Here is an 18,939-nt window from a genome sequence, read left to right as displayed (position 1 = left end):
AAGTATGGATGAAGGTATAAATAGTTACTTTTTTATATTTCACATTTAAAATATGAATACAATTTCATTTTAAAATTCAGATTTGTAAACAAATTTATTTTACAGGATTATACTTTTGTAAACATTGCAATGGTTTTGAAAAAGTATATATATTTTTAGATATCATTTAAAAAAATTACTCAACACGTAAATGATGTAAACTTCTTACATGAAACTAAATATTTTACTGTTAATTTAGCTTATTAAAACCTTATATTCTTTAAAGGTTTTCTCTTATTTCAGTAAAAAAATGTTGAAATAATCAAAATCCAAATTACTTAAAATAAGCGTAAATAGTTTTCAACCAATTATTATTGTTTAACACATTATTTATACATTAATGAGGTTGCTAACTCTATTCAGAACATTTTTTTTCAACACTGACTTAGCGCACTCTTCTGATGCATTTGAAAACTAATTCACGTTCCAATTAAGCTTCAGCATTATGCGGCATTGTGCGGCACTGAGTCGCATTATGCTCTGTAATTGGAAAACGCACATAACTACGAATAATCGTTGAATGGTAAAGGCACAGATAATGGTTTTACAATATTTATTTTGTATAATCTATATATACCTTATGAAGTGTTTTGTAACGAATTTTATCTGCGACAATTTGACAATGACAGCTAGTTCCCGATATTGATAGTTCAGGGAGAAAAAATAAAAATTGATAAAGTGAGCTGTCATTTTTCTATCCACATAAAGATAGTTATTTTATCATTTTTGCCATAATTATTATATTAAAAAAACGTAGAATCTTTTAAAATGTTTCGGGCTACTCTTTTTGATAAATTGCTGGGTGAGTAAATATATACAAATAATTTTAGTATATGTTTAGATCAATGTTTTTACTATTACAATTCACTAATTTACATTTATTTGCATCACTTTCTTTTCCTCTATGAAATTATATATCTAGCTTACCACTACAGATTTTATTTTCAAGGAATGTTTTGAGATGTTTATGTAAAATAAGGTGTAACAATTAATTGGGGTCCAAAAATACGTTTTTAGATAAAGCGACGAGTAATCTACGCCTAGATCCTGACTGGCCATCTATCTTACAAATCTGTGATTTAATAAGACAGAATGATTGTTCGTGAGTAAAGTGTTTATTTATTATTGGATGAGTGCAATGTCAGTCAATTATTTCCCATATAATATTTATAACTTTATTTTAGACCTAAATATGCAGTTCCAGCAGTGAAAAAGAAGCTTTATTCACAAAACCCACACCAAGCAATGTTTGCCCTTCTTACTCTCGAGAGCATTGTTAAAAATTGTGGTTAGTTCTTATTTAAGTGAGATACTTAAGTTTCTTAAAAATAATAGTGATAAAGGATCTCAGTTACACTATGGCCATTAAGTAACTTCTAAAATCTTGAAGTCCTTTAAGCCTGGTATCCTTTATGAAAAGAAGTGAAATAATAATTAATAAATCAATTACCTTTTATTATGAACAACTATGACAGATACTTTTTATAATTGATACAGGGTCTGGAGTACATGATGAGGTGACATCTAAAGTGTTCTGCGAAATGCTCCGTGATTTAGTTAAAACAACACAACATGAAAATTTAAAAAACAAAATTCTTGAACTGATACAAGCTTGGGCATTTGCTTTTAGAAACAACCCTAAATATAGAGCTGTACAGGTTAGTGACAATATTAACTAGTTTTGTCTGCTCATCGACACTTATAAATTTGTACTAGTCATTTTTGTAATATTGATTTTCATAATCTAATTACAGAATTATCTATGTCAATGTCAACTCTATACATTACAATATGTTGTAAGAAGAGCAGGTCTAGTATCTTATATTTTCATTTTATGCTTGGTGCATTGAAGTTAATAATTCTGTGATAAGATATTTACTTTGCTACAGGACTACTTACTAGAGTCAATGTCCTTATTATATCTTTAATATGTAAATACAGTTATCTTAATGAATGTGTTTTTGTATAAAATATTTATATGAATTATAATTATACAATAGTAGTCAAGGAGTTTATATTTTATAGTAAAATGTTACTTTAAAAAATAACAGATACATTTTGATTATCACCTTATCAAATGTGATGAGTCATATTATATGCATCATTCATGTCATATAGCTTTGTTTAAATACACCAGTCATTTGAAAGTCTTCACCAAATTCTGTTGTGTTTTTAAATAAATTTTGTTTATAAACAGGATACAGTCAATATATTGAAGGCTGAAGGTCATAAATTTCCACCATTGAAAGAATCTGATGCAATGTTCTCAGCTGACACAGCCCCTGAGTGGGCAGACGGTGAAGTCTGTCATAGGTTAGTACTTAGGCTAAATTTGGTTACTTTTTGGGTTTTTAATAATAATAATAATTTATTTTCTCCCATATAACATTTACAACAAACAATAAGATTACAGTTTAGAAGGCATTGGGAGACTGGTTTCCAAACTAGGTAAGAACCTGTGATATGGATAACCAGGCTTCCATTCCACAGCAAAGTCATATTGATTGGTTACAAAAAGTACATACATATATGGGTAGGTAAACAAATTTAGCGTTTTAAATAAAGAAAGACAAACAAAACTTTATGTATACTGTTGACACAATTACATACATATGTGTATAATAGGTGAGACATTGATTAATATACAAGCAAATCTGTAAATACAGTTTCTCTTTATAAATGATAATCCAAACTCAGAATGTGTTATTGTTCAAGTCTTAGGAATAGTAAAAGAGCAATACAATTGTCAAGAAAATTAATTTTTCTTTAACTTTTACTGCTGGTTCAATTCTGGTTATTGTGCAGTACTTAAATAATTGATTTTAAATATAGGTGTCGTGTAGCATTCTCATTGATTGTCCGTCGTCACCATTGCCGTGCCTGCGGTCAAGTGTTCTGCCAACAGTGCAGCTCTAAGACATCGACTCTGCCAAAATTTGGAATTGAAAAAGAGGTACTAAAAGCTTCTATTACTCATCCATGGTTAGTCTTTACTTTAATCCTATGCAACCAGTTGTCGCAGCAGTTAATTAAGTTATTATGTGTTGAGGTAACAGTGAAAATTGTTAATTTTATTGGATATTCCTAAAATAGTTCTATTACAATAATACTAAATAATTTTTAGGCTGGTTAATAAAAAAATTCTCTATTTTTTCCCAATTTTTGTTTTTTCTAACAGTTGTTCTTTAACAACAGTATTTTATAATAGGTGCGAGTGTGTGATGCTTGCTTTGATAAAGTGAGCAGACCACCATCATCTACTGCCAAGATTGAAATTAATGACCCTTCAAGTGACTATGGTCCAGCACCAGCTCCGGTAAGAATGATATACTTTCTTAGTAACACACATTTGCTTACTTTATTATATTTACACATTCATTGGTATCTTGTTGGCTAAAATATGAACTAAAAGATTATATTATTACATATACATGTCCACAATATAACACATTTTATCTATTGTTTCAAACTATATTTTTATTATTAGTATTATTATAATTGAAATTTAACTTCTCCAAAACAGCTGGACCGTTTTTTGTGAGTTCAAGAATGGTTTGATTTATAAGTAGTAGATGTTTTTATTTAAGATGTGTACTTACAACGGCTGTCAGGTCTGCTATTTATATTTATTTATTACCTTTTGTGTTTCTTTATTTTACTTTTATAGGAAATGCCAAAAACCTGTAAATCTAGCTTTAATATATCACTATGATATTGATCTAAGATTAGGTAAATAAAACTGAAAATAAAAATTAGAAAGCATTTGTTTATTAACATTAAGAAACTTAATTAAAAGAGGTTTTAATGAATTCTCATTGCCCTTCATATGAGTCACCAGGCATTTCTCCTCCAGGAACCAACATAGCTATATTATTTCCATTAAGAAGTATTTGGTCCAGTTTGGTTATTTTTCTGCCTTCAGGTGTAGATTCATATTCCGTCACGTCATCTAATAACATGTTTACAAAGTCATCAAAACCTTGAAGAGTTCCAACCATTTCTTTATCATTCTTCATAATAATATGAATTCTTGATCCTATACATTTATCCACAAGTTCAAGAGGCAATAATGTATTCGGATTCGGTAGAGGTTGCGACATTATAAAAAATTGTTTTTTTTAAAGTAGATGGAGAAATAAATCTTTGTTTCTATAAGAACAATTCTTTTATAAATAGGCAAATTAAGCCAAAAAACAGTATAATATACTAAATGCTACTCAGATGATGAAACTTGACACATGACAGCGAGTGACAATAACTATAGCCGTTACTCATGACAGTTATAACAATAGACAATAAATAATAATATAATATAGCCTATATTTTTTTTACTGGTAACATGGTTTACTTTACGTCTTCATAGTGCCAATGGACTTTGTATCCGGCTAATAAATAAATTAAAAAAAAAATCCGTCTTCATAACGGCCGTCAAAAGTTGTACCAACTGTCAACTGTTATCAAAAGGAACTTTAAAATAACGGACCTTTCATAATTATCCATTACTATTGTGTTTTGTGTTTTATTGTGTTATTATATATTATATCAAAAATGTCTAGAAATTACGTAAGTCACTTCCGAGGAGATTTTACGCCAAATGATTTACGTATTAAAGATGAGCCATTGTCATCAGATGAGTATTTTGGAGAGCATAATTTTGATATGCCGTTCAACAACGAATTTTGTTCTTTGAAGAAATCTATGTCGATGAGTGATATTACCAAGCTAAAACAAGATTTAGAAAATCTTAATTTCGAGAATGATGAATATATGCACCAACAATATCAACAACAGCTAAGTGGAGGATCTTCAAATATTTCTGTTTCCAAGAAAACAAAATTTGTTTCAATGGCTGAAGCTATATACCATTATCAAAGGGATACTCCAACCAGATTTCATACAAGTAAACCTAAACAATTTCAAAATGTTATTCGTCAGTCAAAATTGACATTAGCTATATCTCCACACCTCCGGTGTAAGGAGCGTTCTCGACCTCGGCATATCATGTCTCAAAAAGAAAAAGAAGATCTTGAATTGGAAGAAATTAGGAAATTTAAATTGAAAGCTAATCCCGTTCCACAATCAATTCTTTCTGGACCTCATTTACCTATGGTGCCTAAAAAACTACCTACAGTTCCAGAGCCATTTAAATTAACTGAAATACATAAAATTAACAATCCAACTCCTGAAGAAATACACAGTTTTAAAGCTCGTCCTGTACCAAAACAAATATTAGCTAAACCAGATATTCCAGTAAAACTTCCCCCTAAGACCACTAAGCCTGTTACTCCAAAATTTATTTCTAAACATGCAAAATCAACAGAATCACTGAATCTTCATGTAAGGCCACATATCTTATCTTCTAAAATTCAAACTTATGATAAAATTGACAAAACAGCTCGGTTGGGCCCCCTGAAACCAGAACCATTCTCTTTTTTGAAACGTGATGAAGAAATAAAGAGACGAAAGGAAGAATGGATAAAAAAACAAATTGAAGAAGAAAAAAGATTGGCATCTCAGTTCAAAGCTCAGCCATTGCCTGTGGCAGTTAAAAAAAGGATGCAAGTTGCTACTCATGGTGCTACTTGTAGTTCAACTTCATCTGATAATAAGGAAAACTTCAAATTTGAAGCCAAACCACCTGTTGTCTTATATAAGGAGCCATTTAAACCAGTTCTTCAGTCTAACCATATTGTAAAACTAGTACCTTTTGAACTAAACACAGAAAAAAGAGCAGCAGAAAGGGAAAAATTTGAAAAGCAGCTTAAAGAAAAAGAAAAGGAAATGGAACTTCAAAAGCAACAGCTAGAGAAAGAAAGAAAAGAGATGGAAGAGAGGAATATTCAAGAAATGAGAGCAAAGTTGGTACACCACCCAATACCCATTCCGACATACGAGCCATTTATTCCTAAAACTTCTGGACAGATAACTATCCCTGACACACCTAAATTCATTAGGAGATTGAAGGCAAAACAAAGCTAGACTGGGAAATAAAGCACATTTGTTTTTCTCAGCTTTGCTCTTTTCTTTTTCATTTTATTGTGGAATTATTATAACGCTGATTATGTATTAGTAATAATTAAAATATATAACTAAATAATTATGGAAATTACTGGAATTTTGATATGGTACCCTTAGTTGTAATTTGGAGATAGTCCATTGAAAAGTTACATTTGGGGTTGCATTTTTTAGAGGACGCAATTTTATTTATGGAACATGTAGGGGGGGTCAATACAAGCTTAACTCCAAGTTTGTGGGGTTGGCGTGCTTGTCCCCCGGCCGCCATCTTGGATAAAGGGGTCCAAAAACCATGTTTTTGGCTATATCTCCTGAACTATCCATCGTACATAAAACTTGCAAAGACACATTTTGTAGCAAATCGCTGTGTCCATGTAACTTTTTATCATAAATCCAAAATTCAAAAAGTTATAAATAAAAAAGTGATAGCTAGCTACCATTCTAATAACTGATTGATAATATAATTATGTCGAAGATTACCATATCAGCAAGTTGTCTGTGGAATAGGCCTACTAGGAATACCAATAAGTAAAATTGTAGGAATAAAAAAAAAATAAAAAAAAATATATTTGGAAAATTTGTTTAAAATAAACGAGAGATCTTAAAAGTAAGGTAAAACTGCTGTTTTGATCGGCTTGTCATGAGCATTGACGCACCTAGTCAACTTTAGAAATAGAAAATATTTTCACTTTTTTTACTTATAACTTTTTAAATTTTGGATTTATGATAAAAAGTTACATAAACATAATTGTAGGCACAGCGATTTGCTACAAAATGTGTCTTTACAAGTTAAATGTAGGATGGATAGTTTAGGAGATATAGCCAAAAACGTGGTTTTTGGACCCCTTTTTCCAAGATGGCGGCCGTGGGACAAGGGTGGCGACCCCACAAACTTGGTTTTAGCTTTACACTGACCCCCCCTACACATCAAAAAAATAAAATTGCGTCCTCTAAAAAACGCAAGGTTAGGCCTAAAAAATGTAACATTTCAATGGACTAAGAGAACTTTCACAATAATAATAAAGTTATATGGTATTGTAATACTGTTTTACTGTCCTTATAGCAGACGTTATAGGCTTAGAATTTAGCTCTTTAAAATCTAACAAACTATTTCTTAACAGTTGACCACTGCACAGCAAGTTATACATTTTGAGATATTATACTTACTGTATCATTTAAATCTAAAAAATCCTTATATATGGCACTCATTCCATATATTTTTTTAATATTATGTACCTTTATAATCTAATTTATTAGAAACATAATTGTAATATTTTGATTCATTATATTGCACATAAAATGATGTTTTGTGTATGAAGAATATTTTGTATTTCCTACCATTGGTGCCGAATTGATGAAATTTACTTGGAATGTATTGAGAAATTGAATGTACTCTGACTACAAAGTGCTACTTGAAATTAAAGATAATATAGTCTGCCAAAACTCCTGGATATAACTCTGTTACAGAAACAATATTCATTAATCAGATTAAATTTTTGTTATAAATACCAGACAAACACACATCACATTATTTAAATGTACTATTACACATAATATATTTAATTGTGCATAGTATATTTTTCTTTACCAACCTATATAGCCACCAGTTACAAATATTTACTTTAATAATTATTTATTATCTTACTGATTTTACAGCAGAAAAAGCCAGGTAAAAGTGCAGAGGAGCTACAAGAGGAAGAGGAGTTGCAGCTAGCTCTTGCTCTAAGTCAGTCTGAGGCGGAGCAGAAAGAGAAGGAGAAAGAGAGGCGATCGCGTACCTTTATAGCGCCAGAGCCGACTTCACATCCTACATGTAATATAATTTGTGAAGTTTCCTATTAGATATAATTTATTAAATAGATATAAATCTTATTCATATGTTATATGTAATTAATGCACTGTGGACTAACATAAGCCCTTACAAATATTAAAACAACAATGTCTTTAGATTAACAAAGATTTGATTATAGTATATTATAAAAGTATAGTGGAATCTATAACTCGAATGTCAAGGGCAATGCAAAAAAATCAAGTTCACGAGTTTTCGACTTAACAAGAACTTAGTACTTATGATTTAACTGGTGAAGTTTCGACTTTCAGAGGCGCAATATCTAACAGTATTTTTCGATTTGTAGAGTTGAAATTGAATAACAATTCAACTTAAGTTTTGTAGTACCTATTATTTTATTACATATTAATGAACTAAACTACGCTTAAAAATCCGTTATCTTCTTTTGATTTAAACTATTTGCAGATGTTTTTTAGACATAACGTTCATATACAGCTGTGGATACTTAAAAAGTTTTGTGAATGTACTCATTCATTGCACGTGGACCAAAAACAATAGATTAGAAGCCCCGAACCCATTTCATTTTGGATTTTATTCTTATTAATATATTTTAGTATCACCATCGCCTTCTTCGGTAAGCCCATCTCCAGAACACAGTACAACTGGGAATTCAGAGTTGTCCCGCTATCTGGATAGAAACTATTGGGAGCAACGCCTATCCAACACTTCCGCGCCAACCGCACCTTCGTCTCACGGCACCAATGATAATATTGATGTGAGTATGCTATTTATGATATATATGTTTTCTAGTCTAGGGCGTTTAATATCTATGGGAGTAGTCAGCAACGCAGGTATAATTGTAATCTTCCTTAAATCTCATACCATGATGGGACGGATGTTACTTGGGGCCACTATTGAATTTCTTCTTAGTAATGCGTAGTTTTAGCCCAGCAGGAGATTTGAAACTAAGACCTTGTCGGCAACTATGAGACTGTTAAGTATAGCTACTTTTAATGAGGTTGGAATATTCGTTTGTTAATTGTTTTTGAACGCGGTAAGCTTTATACTTGCCGTACATTATTTCCTTCCTTTTTTGTATTCTGATAAATTTTATGAGTCCTGGATGAACTATGTATACTTAAGTGCAGTGAAGCCAGCTGTAGTCTAAGGTATGAGGTTGATCCAGTCCTCTTAGGAAGTAAAATGTTGCAATTATACCATAATTTACCTACATGTAAGCAATCGGCTATTTGACAAATTCAAAACAACTTTATTCATATAGGCAAACAAGTACACTTATGAACGTCAACAGAAAAGATGTTAAATTGATTCTTAACTTACATTTACTACCAGTTAGCAAGTCAAGGGTGTGGAGCGAGCAAGAAGCCAAGTTTTGAGTCATACAAATTGTTTGAATTGTAGCAAATCAATGCCAAGGATTAGGATCATTTAAATAATCGCTTATAAAAAACTTTATTGATTAATTTACGTTTAAAAAGAGTTTTGAATTTATTCAGTAATCATTCTCTAATTAAGATTTAATACGCAAATTACGGAAATACACATATATTTCGATCAAGATATAGTCTCCGATCATATTAAACTCCAACTCGATTAACTCTGACCGTTTTGTGTCATGTGACTTGCTTTGACATTGCTGCATAACGCTTTTAAACGCCTTGTTTTAAACATATATAATATATCAAAAACACTTTATTTTTTATACTGTCAAGTAGCCTATAGTTAAACATTATTTTATTAAATAATTTGCAGACAATGTTAGAAAACCTATATAACAATTATTGGTTGGGACTACTAGGTATATTGTGTAGGCAAGTTCTAAGTTTTATAATTCTTTTAGGATTTCGTAAAGCCTCCCACCGTTAAGACGCAAGATGACGAACCCGAAGATAAAGAAATAGATGAGTTTGTGGAGAATCTCAAGTCGCAAGTCGAGATATTTGTCAATCGTATGAAGAGCAATTCATCGCGGTTTGTATGCCTTTCTAATAGAGGTTGTCGTTGTGGTATGTAAGTGATAAAACGAGATTTTGCATGAAGAATTATGCGGTAGCTAAATTTTGAATCAATTTAAGTTTTTTAAGAAATAAAAAATAATAACTTGCTAATTCTCTAGTCTTCAAAGGTTGCTTAAAGTAAGGCTAATTTCGTTTGGTTTGGTGAGTTTGGTAACTTTCTAGTTTTATTTCATAATTCCACGTATGTTTTAACATTTCACGTTTCAGTCCTATTAACATTTTTAAATAACGATAATAACTAACGCTGACCATTAATTAACGTTAATATCACGTTAAAAACGAATAAGAATGTTCTTATAGTTTTATTCTTGAATTATTATCATTGAGATTTGAGATAGAAAAATGGATCTAAAAATTATAACATTATTAAACAGTACAATACGGTGTATTTTTATATGAAATTTATATGTTACACTATGAAAGTGGCGCGGTTTAATTTATCTATACACTCACGCCTCTTTCCCGAAGGGATGGGTAGGCAGAGACCACAGATCTCCATTTGCTACGGTGGATGAAGCGAGAGAAGCTGACAAACTTCTCATCCACCCTCATGACATTCACCGTGCTTGCTCTTTGTTTTTGCGTATTTATGGTATAATAAATAAATAGGTGAATTAAATTTATTTTTTATCAGAGGACGATCTATTGCAAACGACTCGTCAGTACAGACTCTTTTCATGAATATAACCACGATGCATTCGAAGCTTTTGAAATATATTCAACAGCAAGACGATAAACGTGTTTATTTGGAGAGCTTACAAGTAAGTCATGTTTATTTCGAATGATAAAAATGTTTGCAGGCGTAATTCAATCCATAATTTAAAAAAAAATTATCGTGTTGGTTGGGTGTCTCGTTTTTGGGATATTTTAACATTACATAGCATATACCTACTATACAAATCATATTTGTCATATCAGATGCACATTTTGTGAAATACTGGAACATTGTAACTGGAATATTGAAGTTTGCCTGAGAATATTTTAATTAATTTCCCTAGTGGCAAAAGCGTGTAACTCTCAGCCAAATAGACTTTTCTATGTGCGCATTTAATAATCGTACTATCGTCACTAGAATGATAACCTCGTATGTCAAAAAAACATTTTTTATTCTTAGACTCTTATGTCATTTAACTAGTGTAATCTAATGAAGCTAGGACTTATTTATGTTATTAATAATAAGACCTTTTTACCAGCCAAAACTATGGACAAAAATTATAATAATTTTTTAACAAACATTGACGAAATGAATTTTTTTATTCGTTTCCTGTTATGTTTGGTTCTCTGGACATACGAGGTTATCATTCTACAGCGACGCTATGTAAATGACTGAATCCGGTATACCGTAGACCTAATCGTCGGAGTCACAGAAGGATGATAACTCATTTATTTTTTATTTACTAAGAAACAATAAAACCGTTACTCTAAGTATGATGGCTTTCTCTTTTAGGATAAAATAAGTCAAGTGCGCGATAGTCGCGCTGCATTGGACACGTTACGAGCGGAACACGCAGCGCGACTCGCTCAAGCGGCTGAAGCGGCTGAGCGACAGCGACAAATGCAAATGGCGACTAAATTGCAGGCTATGAGGAAGAAGAAACACGAGTATCTGCAATATCAACGACAGCTCGCCTTGCAACGAGTGCAAGTAAGCGTTTACGTAGTCTGTGTGCATATATATTTATTACTTTAATAATATTTTTATGACGGCTCATTGGTCTAGTGGTTAGTGAACTGCAAATCCATGGGTCCCGGGTTCGATCCCCGGCTGAGACGAACATCGATGTGATGAGCATTTGGTGTTGTGCTTAGGTCTTGGGTGTTTAAATATGTATTTATATGTCTATCTCTCTATAATATGTATGTATATCCGTTGCCTAGTACCCATAACACAAGCTTCACCAGCTTAGCATGGGACTAGGGCAATTGGTGTGAATTGTCCAATCATATTTATTTATTTAAATATATGAGATTAGATAATGTATGAAATGTTATATAACTTGTTATCAATATCATTGTGTAGTTCTAATTAACACTGCAACAGCTTCATAATTACCATTTTGATATTTCTAGATTTAAGAAGACAGTAACTGGTTAAATATATAAAACCTTAGAATATATTTAACGTTGGCCTTGCGTACTTTCAGGAACAAGAGCGTGAAATGCAAATGCGCCAAGAGCAGCAAAAGCACCAATACAGAATGTCAAGCAGTGGTTTCTATATGCCCGGCATGTCCATGCATCAGTTTCAGCCAGGGTTTCCTAACCAAATGATGTACAACCCTCAATTCCATCCTCAAATGGCTCAGAGTGACAACTCAAATCTCCCTGGCCAACCCCAAATGTCCCAACCAAACATGCCCATGAATGTCGGTCAAATGGGAACCATCTCTCAGTCTATGCCCCAAATGAGCAACACCTTCACAATGTCGAACTCGGCAGCTACCTTGACACAGGTTCCCCCTGTCCAAGTCCCCATGACCCAACCCAATATGCGCCCCATGGGACAACAGCATCCCATGCAACAGCAGATGATGATGCAGCAAATGCAACAGATGCGGCCACAACCTGGTATGCATCAAATGATGCCCAACGTCCCTCCAGGTCAAACTCAACCTAACCTTCCTAACCAAATGCCTAAAAATATTCCTAACCAATCACAACCCCCCAATACCATGATGCCTCCCATGACGATGCCTCAACCGAATATGCCGCATCAAAGCAATGCTAATAACATGTACGGCATGCAAATGAACATGAGAATGCCCCATACCCAAGGCAATCAACTTAACAACAACCCGTCAATAGCTGTCTCTGGATATCCGGTCAATGCTCAAAATCCACAAGTGTCTACTACGATGCCTAATATGCCACAGGGAGCGCAAATGCCGGGACAGTCATCTTTACCAGGACATGGTCAACCAATGATGCCGGGCCAAAATATTCCCATGCAGAATCAGATGCCTCTAAACCAAAATATGCCCCAATTACCTCCAAATCAAGGACAAATTCAACAACCACAAATATCACAATCCCAACCAATGCCGGGTCAATCGCATTTCCAAAATCCACATCTTATGCAACCTCCGAATATGTCTCAACAAAACCCTCAGATGAATCCCGGTGCTCCAATTGTACAAAATATGCCCAACCAAAGTGTGCAACAAATTAACCCCAATAACATGGTGCCTTCATCGGTGCTACAACATTTGCATCCATCACAAAGTATGCAACAAGGACAACCAATGGGCCCTCAGAATCAACAATTGCCTCAAAACATGCAGCAGCCTCCGAATTTGCCTCATAATATGCAACCACCACCAAACATGCCACTTCAACATATGCAGCAACAACCTCCAAACATGCCACCTCAAAATATGCAGCAGCAACCTCCAAACATGCCACTTCAAAATATACAACAACAACCTCAAAATATGCAGCAACAACCTCCAAATATGGCACCTCAAAGTATGCAGCAGCAACCACAAAATATGCAGCAGCAACCTCAAAATATGCAGCAACAACCTCCAAATATGGCACCTCAAAGTATGCAGCAGCAACCTCAAAATATGCAGCAGCAACCTCAAAATATGCAGCAACAACCTTCAAATGTGCCACCTCAAAATATGCAACAGATTCCAAATATGCCTCATCAAAATTTGCAGCAACCTCCAAGTATGCAACAGCATGCAAATATGCCTCAACAAAACATGCAGCAGCCTATGAAAATGCAACAGAACTTTGGTAACAATCCTCAAAATCCACAAACTGTTGCAAATCAAAGTCAACAAGTCCAAACATTGATGAACAAATCGGAAAGTAATAATAACACTGCAGAACTTATAAGTTTTGACTGAATCAATCAAAAAGTGCTATTGTATGTATAAAATAGTAGGGATTTAGATTATACACAACAAAATATTTAAAATATTATGTAGAATTTTTAGTAGAGATGCTTCAAGGTTTTAATTTCATTGGTTGCTGTTATAGGTTTCGACATTTTTTAAATACTTATTACGCAAAATTACGTACTAGATATAGATATGTTATTGTAATGTATGTAAATGTGATAAAGTATAAAAATAACTATGAGTAGTGAATTTAGAAATTGATTTAGTAATATATTGAAAACATTTAAAAACTATTATATTTTCTTTGCAAATAATTGGTTTGTATTAATATTATTGTAAGTTATGATTATTTCTTATATGAATATAAACAATAAAGTCTTAAACAAAATAAATTGTGTTTATTCATAGGAAATCTATAAACTGAAGGAATAAAACAATGTGCTTCTGTTTTAAAATGTACTTGACAAAGCGGTTGTCAACATAAAATAAATATTATGTTAGGCATTTAGGGTTCATTGTGTCAAATATAAATTTGTCTCTTCCTTTCTACAGTTTGTTGCTGCTAAAATTCTATTGGTAAAAACTCCTTCAATGTTTTTTAGATTCACCGTTTTATGCATAGACGGACTATGGTATAGACTATAGACCAGGCATCAGCATACAGCATGTGAGATAGCGAATGATTGACATAACTTCATAATGTATATCTGTATGCCACTAATATTGCTATGAGAAAAAAAATTCATGAGATTTTAATAAATTATTTTGCAGAAAATACTAATACAACACTCGGCGTCAAAAAAATCGCACCTTTCCTAAAATTTGTGTCAAGCGATTATAACTCCGAAGATCCTTCCTGTACCCTATCATTATTCGTATCATTTGAAAGCTAATGAAATCCCTTATTTGAAAACGGTAGGAAATTGGCCACCACCCCTATAAAAAAAATGTATGCGTGTACTAGTGTACACAGGTCAGAAGTGAAACTTCTTTATGACCTTTGTTTTACGAAAAATGATTTACTATATGCAGCTTTACAGAAATTGATTAAATAAAGTTAAGTTAACTTAGATAAAGTTTAAAAATAGTATACACATTCTTTCCTGGCTTCATCCTACACATTTTTGTATTTGTGTCTCTTACCTGTCGCTTTCTCACTCTCTCCCACGCCAAATCCTATTAATTTATGTGTCTGTCTCTTTTTACTGTCGCTTTCTCACTCTCTCCCACGCCAAATCCTATTAATTTATGTGTCTGTCTCTTTTTACTGTCGATTTCTCACTCTCTCCCACGCCAAATCCTATTAATTTATGTGTCTGTCGCTTTTTCCGTTGCATCCGGTTTGAAATCACAACGATTCTAAAGAAGTTTCACTTCAAAAAGAAACTTCTGGGAAAATGTGAAACAATGTGTATTCTGATCAAAATTACAAATAAAAGGAACAATACAAAAATTAAAAATAAACAATGACAATCCTTAAAAATTAGTCTTAAAACCTACTGTTGCCTTCTCTAGCCCTCCGACCAGCTACCAAGCGGTCAGTCATGGAACTGATGAGCGTCACGACGTGTTCCTGGGGAATGTTGTCCCACTCCTCGATGACGGCATCTCAAAGCTCATCGAGAGTGGCAGGAGCTGGATTACGGGCCCGAACTCGCCGTTTCAGCTCGACCCAGAGGTGCTCGATAGGATTGAGGTCGGGGCTTCTTGCTGGCCAGTCCATAACCTTGATGCCAACTCGACGTAGGTAGTCCTTGACAATCAAGGCTGTGTGGCACCGGGCGTAGTCGTGCATGAACTCGAAGTTGGCGCCGACAAAACCTGCACATGGGACCACATGCTCCTCCAAAACCTCGGTGATATACCGGTGGGCAGTCAGAGACCCCTGGCCGCGACCATCTCCAGCTCTGGAGACGCACAGGAGGTCTGTCTTGCCGTCGATAGAAATGCCGCCGTAGAACATGCAGGATCCTCCTCCATACCCGACGGTTTCCACGGTGCAGGCTGGTGTGAAACGCTCCCCTGGTCGCCTGTAGACTCTCTTACGCATGCTGTTGGTGTACAGGCACACTCGTGTTTCGTCAGAGAATAGGACATTCCTCCACTGGTCGAATGTCCACGGCACGTGCGTTTCGTAAAATCGCTTCCTTTTCGTCCGGTGGATGGCAGTCAATTGGGGGCCTGTAGCAGCTCTCCGGGGCAGCAAATTCTTCTCTCACAGCCTTCTTCTGATAGTGGAGACGCTGTCAGCTGTCCTTCGAGTAGCTCAAAGCCGCTGCTGCAGCTCCACAGCGTTGGAGAAGCGATTCCGCAAAGACGTCGACACAATGAAGCGATCACCTCTGACGGTAGGGCAGCGACGTCTCCCGGATCCATGTCTCCTGATGTAACCTCCAGTCTCTTGGAACCGTTGGTATACCCGTTGCACTCGAAATCGGCTGATTTTCAGTTGCCGAGCAACTTCAACCCGCCGTAGTCCGATTTGCAGTAGGGCCACCACTTGAGCTGCTTCTTTGCCATGGTATCCATTTTCATTGGGTTTTTTCTTGTCGAAGCTCTTCAGGTGTGACGTCTGGATAGCGAATAACCCATAATTGACTTTTACCCCTCGTTTTATACGCGTCCAGGGTGGTACAATTAGTGAGCCTCCAAACGCGTACATCGCCACATTTAATCAAAGTGTTTTTTTTTTATTTTCCGTAAACAAATGCTTATTTTTTTTGAAAGCTTATTAATTGAGCTTTTAATTGATACTAATAATGATAGGGTAAAGGAAGGATCTTAGAAGTTATAATCTCTTTACAAAATTTTAATTTTAAAAATAGAATTTCTATAAGGTTTTTAATGTGTATTCACCCTTCTCACTCTCTCTCAATCGGTCCCAATCGCTCTCTCCCATTTCTTCCAAAAAAACGCTGCACATCTTCGTAACGTTCCGTAAAAAAATTACCCTCATGCGCCTAAAGACGTTTCACTTCAAGTTTAAGACGATCCGAAAAACGAAAGTCCATAATCTGCAGATCCGATAACTTACTATATTAATAAAATTAATAATTACGTAGGCTATTCGAGTGATATGGTCGAAAAGCTTTAGTCTGCCCTTTGGCCGAAAAAAAGTAGATTCCCGCGAAAAGATGAGATGAATTTTATAAACACAAACAGTGTATTCTGAAATCTACAGAACAGACGACTAATAATTTATATGTTAATATTATATGTTTACAAAGTACAGAAGTTAAATTTCGAATTGTTTTGCCTTACCTTGTTCTCTAATAAATATGTATATACTGTTTGTATGAATAATTGGATAAAACGTAAAACTAATTGCAATGGAAGAGGAAAACCAAGATCGAACTTTTGCAGTTTGGCAAATGTTTAATGTGCCCACAATGGTCTTGTTCAATAATTTAGATCATGCAGAAGATGGTCTGGATCGATTGTTAACATCAATATTAAAACTCTCTGGGTAAGGTTATAGGTAACTGAGTTATTATTAATTTGATCTGATTTGTTATTCTATCCCACATATTTTTTTCATTCCAGAGACCGATCGGAAGTATTAGTACCCCGTCCCGGTTGTTCAAAGTGCCTAGAAGTTTATTATTCTGCCTTCAATACATGGTTGTTGGGAAGACTATTCTTTGTATGTTCTGTACCTGAACTTCAAAGGTCAGAAAAATTTGGATATTATTCTAGCAATATTCTATAATACTACTATAGATAACTAAAAATAATTTGTTACAGAATTCACTCTGCAAGTAAAGATGCCCAATTAAAAGTATTAACTGTGTTATGTATGAATAAAGCATCATTTTTTCATAAGTTACATGAAGAATATTATTTGATACTGCAAAAACTAACACAGTTCTATAAGGAATTTCCTAAAGACAACACTGAAGTTGTCCTTAAGAACTTTACACCTGACAATGTTAATATTCCACAAGTAAACCTTAACTTGGAGCCAATATATGTCTGCATCAAAAATATTGAAACATGTAAAAACTTAATAGATATAGTTCTACAACTGCTATCAGAAAGCATCCCCCCCACCCTGATATATGAAAAGAAAGGGGTGAATAGAAACTTATTTCATTTAGCTTTGAATATGTTGGAAAATTTCAGTATTGATATTAAAATAGTATGTTTTAGATTTTTTGTTGAACTTATATCCAACATAAAAAGTGTATCTATAATAGATTTTCATTTAGATTATGAAAGTGTACAATTAAATTTTTTGCATCTAATAGAAACATTTGTTCAATCTGTTGCTGTTTTATATGAAAAAGGAGAAATTACTGATAGGCACCTCAGTAGTTTAAATTTATTACTTCTTAAGTTATTGAAAATTATACACCACCACCCTGATAAGAGAAATCTAGACATAATATTAAATATCTGTACAATAGTTCTAAATAGGACGAATAGCAAATTATTTAGTAGAGACTTGAAATTATTTTGCCTATCTCTCAGCAATATTGTAGAATTTCCTAAAGATATACTTGAAATTCAAAACCGAGATGAGTGTGAAATTGAAAATTTACATAAATATTATACAAAAAGCATATTAGCCACTTTATCTGATGAAACAAATAAGTCTGTGCTAGAAGAAAACTGGTTTTATAATGAAATAATAGAAGTTATAAAGTCAGTTAAGTTGTGTGAAGATTCACATGATGAATTTATAACCACACATCATTTACAAAGATGTAGAATTGCATTAAAATTATTGCAATATGTTCATAGTGCATATAGAAAGCAAACATTCAAAGAATTTGAAATTTTAAATAGAGAAATCAAAAGATCTGTATGGACAACATTCATAAAAAAGATAAAAAACAGAAGTATTATGCTGGAGGATCTAGATACTATTAAATTAACAATGGAAGTGATTCTTGGCATAAATTTATTAACTGAGCGCGTAACAAAGGAGGAGGTTGCTGTAATTTTCCAAATAATATGTCTACAATGTCATGAACACTTCTCCGAGCAGAATTTATTATTCAGTGACCAAGTTAAGGCTGTGGTGTTAAAATATTTGTTGATCAATAAATTAGTATTAGGTAAAGTTACAGACGCATGGAACAAATTGATAGTCACCTTCTATAGCTCGCTGTTGAGAAGTAAATCTGCAAGATTACAGGTGAATTTAAAAAAAAAATATTATTGACCATACATGTTATAAATAATACTCTGATCTGAATTTTTTGTG

General features: G+C 33.7%; 4 protein-coding genes across 7 annotated transcripts in view; 3 read left to right on the top strand and 1 right to left on the bottom strand.

Annotated features, from left to right (window-relative positions):
- The first annotated feature begins 680 nt into the window (after window positions 1-680).
- On the top strand, window positions 681-14,061 carry LOC125049927 (hepatocyte growth factor-regulated tyrosine kinase substrate-like). Of its 4 annotated transcripts, none has more exons than XM_047649459.1 (14): window positions 681-841; window positions 1,057-1,141; window positions 1,224-1,327; window positions 1,537-1,697; window positions 2,237-2,352; window positions 2,872-2,992; window positions 3,248-3,355; window positions 7,711-7,867; window positions 8,458-8,618; window positions 9,705-9,835; window positions 10,517-10,643; window positions 11,330-11,527; window positions 12,027-13,311; window positions 13,390-14,061. In XM_047649459.1, the coding sequence occupies exons 1-14, from the start codon at window positions 808-810 to the stop codon at window positions 13,734-13,736; spliced, it is 3,135 nt and encodes a 1,044-aa protein (XP_047505415.1). In that variant the 5' UTR covers window positions 681-807; the 3' UTR covers window positions 13,737-14,061. The 4 variants fall into 4 exon arrangements, with proteins under 4 accessions (XP_047505415.1, XP_047505414.1, XP_047505413.1 ...); XM_047649458.1 differs by having other exon boundaries at window positions 12,027-13,360; window positions 13,418-14,061; XM_047649457.1 differs by having other exon boundaries at window positions 12,027-13,390; window positions 13,427-14,061.
- Window positions 3,786-4,262, bottom strand: LOC125049931 (U6 snRNA-associated Sm-like protein LSm5). Its single transcript, XM_047649471.1, has one exon. It carries the CDS (start codon window positions 4,137-4,139, stop codon window positions 3,852-3,854), a length of 288 nt encoding a protein of 95 aa, XP_047505427.1. The 5' UTR covers window positions 4,140-4,262; the 3' UTR covers window positions 3,786-3,851.
- LOC125049929 (targeting protein for Xklp2 homolog) lies at window positions 4,514-6,148 on the top strand. Its single transcript, XM_047649469.1, has one exon. The coding sequence runs from the start codon at window positions 4,588-4,590 to the stop codon at window positions 6,016-6,018; it is 1,431 nt and encodes a 476-aa protein (XP_047505425.1). The 5' UTR covers window positions 4,514-4,587; the 3' UTR covers window positions 6,019-6,148.
- A 2,803-nt stretch (window positions 14,062-16,864) lies between the features above and the next one.
- LOC125049435 (serine/threonine-protein kinase ATR-like) overlaps window positions 16,865-18,939 on the top strand; it is a 30,997-nt gene continuing 28,922 nt past the window's right edge. Inside the window, exons 1-3 of the mRNA XM_047648730.1 lie at window positions 16,865-17,196; window positions 17,274-17,399; window positions 17,475-18,870. Coding sequence (XP_047504686.1) covers window positions 17,060-17,196; window positions 17,274-17,399; window positions 17,475-18,870 — 1,659 coding nt within the window. The 5' untranslated portion in view covers window positions 16,865-17,059. The remainder of the gene's footprint in view (window positions 17,197-17,273; window positions 17,400-17,474; window positions 18,871-18,939) is intronic.

The sequence above is a fragment of the Pieris napi genome, chromosome 5 (assembly GCF_905475465.1).
Source record: "Pieris napi chromosome 5, ilPieNapi1.2, whole genome shotgun sequence".
In the NCBI taxonomy this organism is placed as follows: Eukaryota; Metazoa; Arthropoda; class Insecta; order Lepidoptera; family Pieridae; genus Pieris; species Pieris napi.
This window is presented reverse-complemented; position numbering and strand designations above follow the sequence as displayed.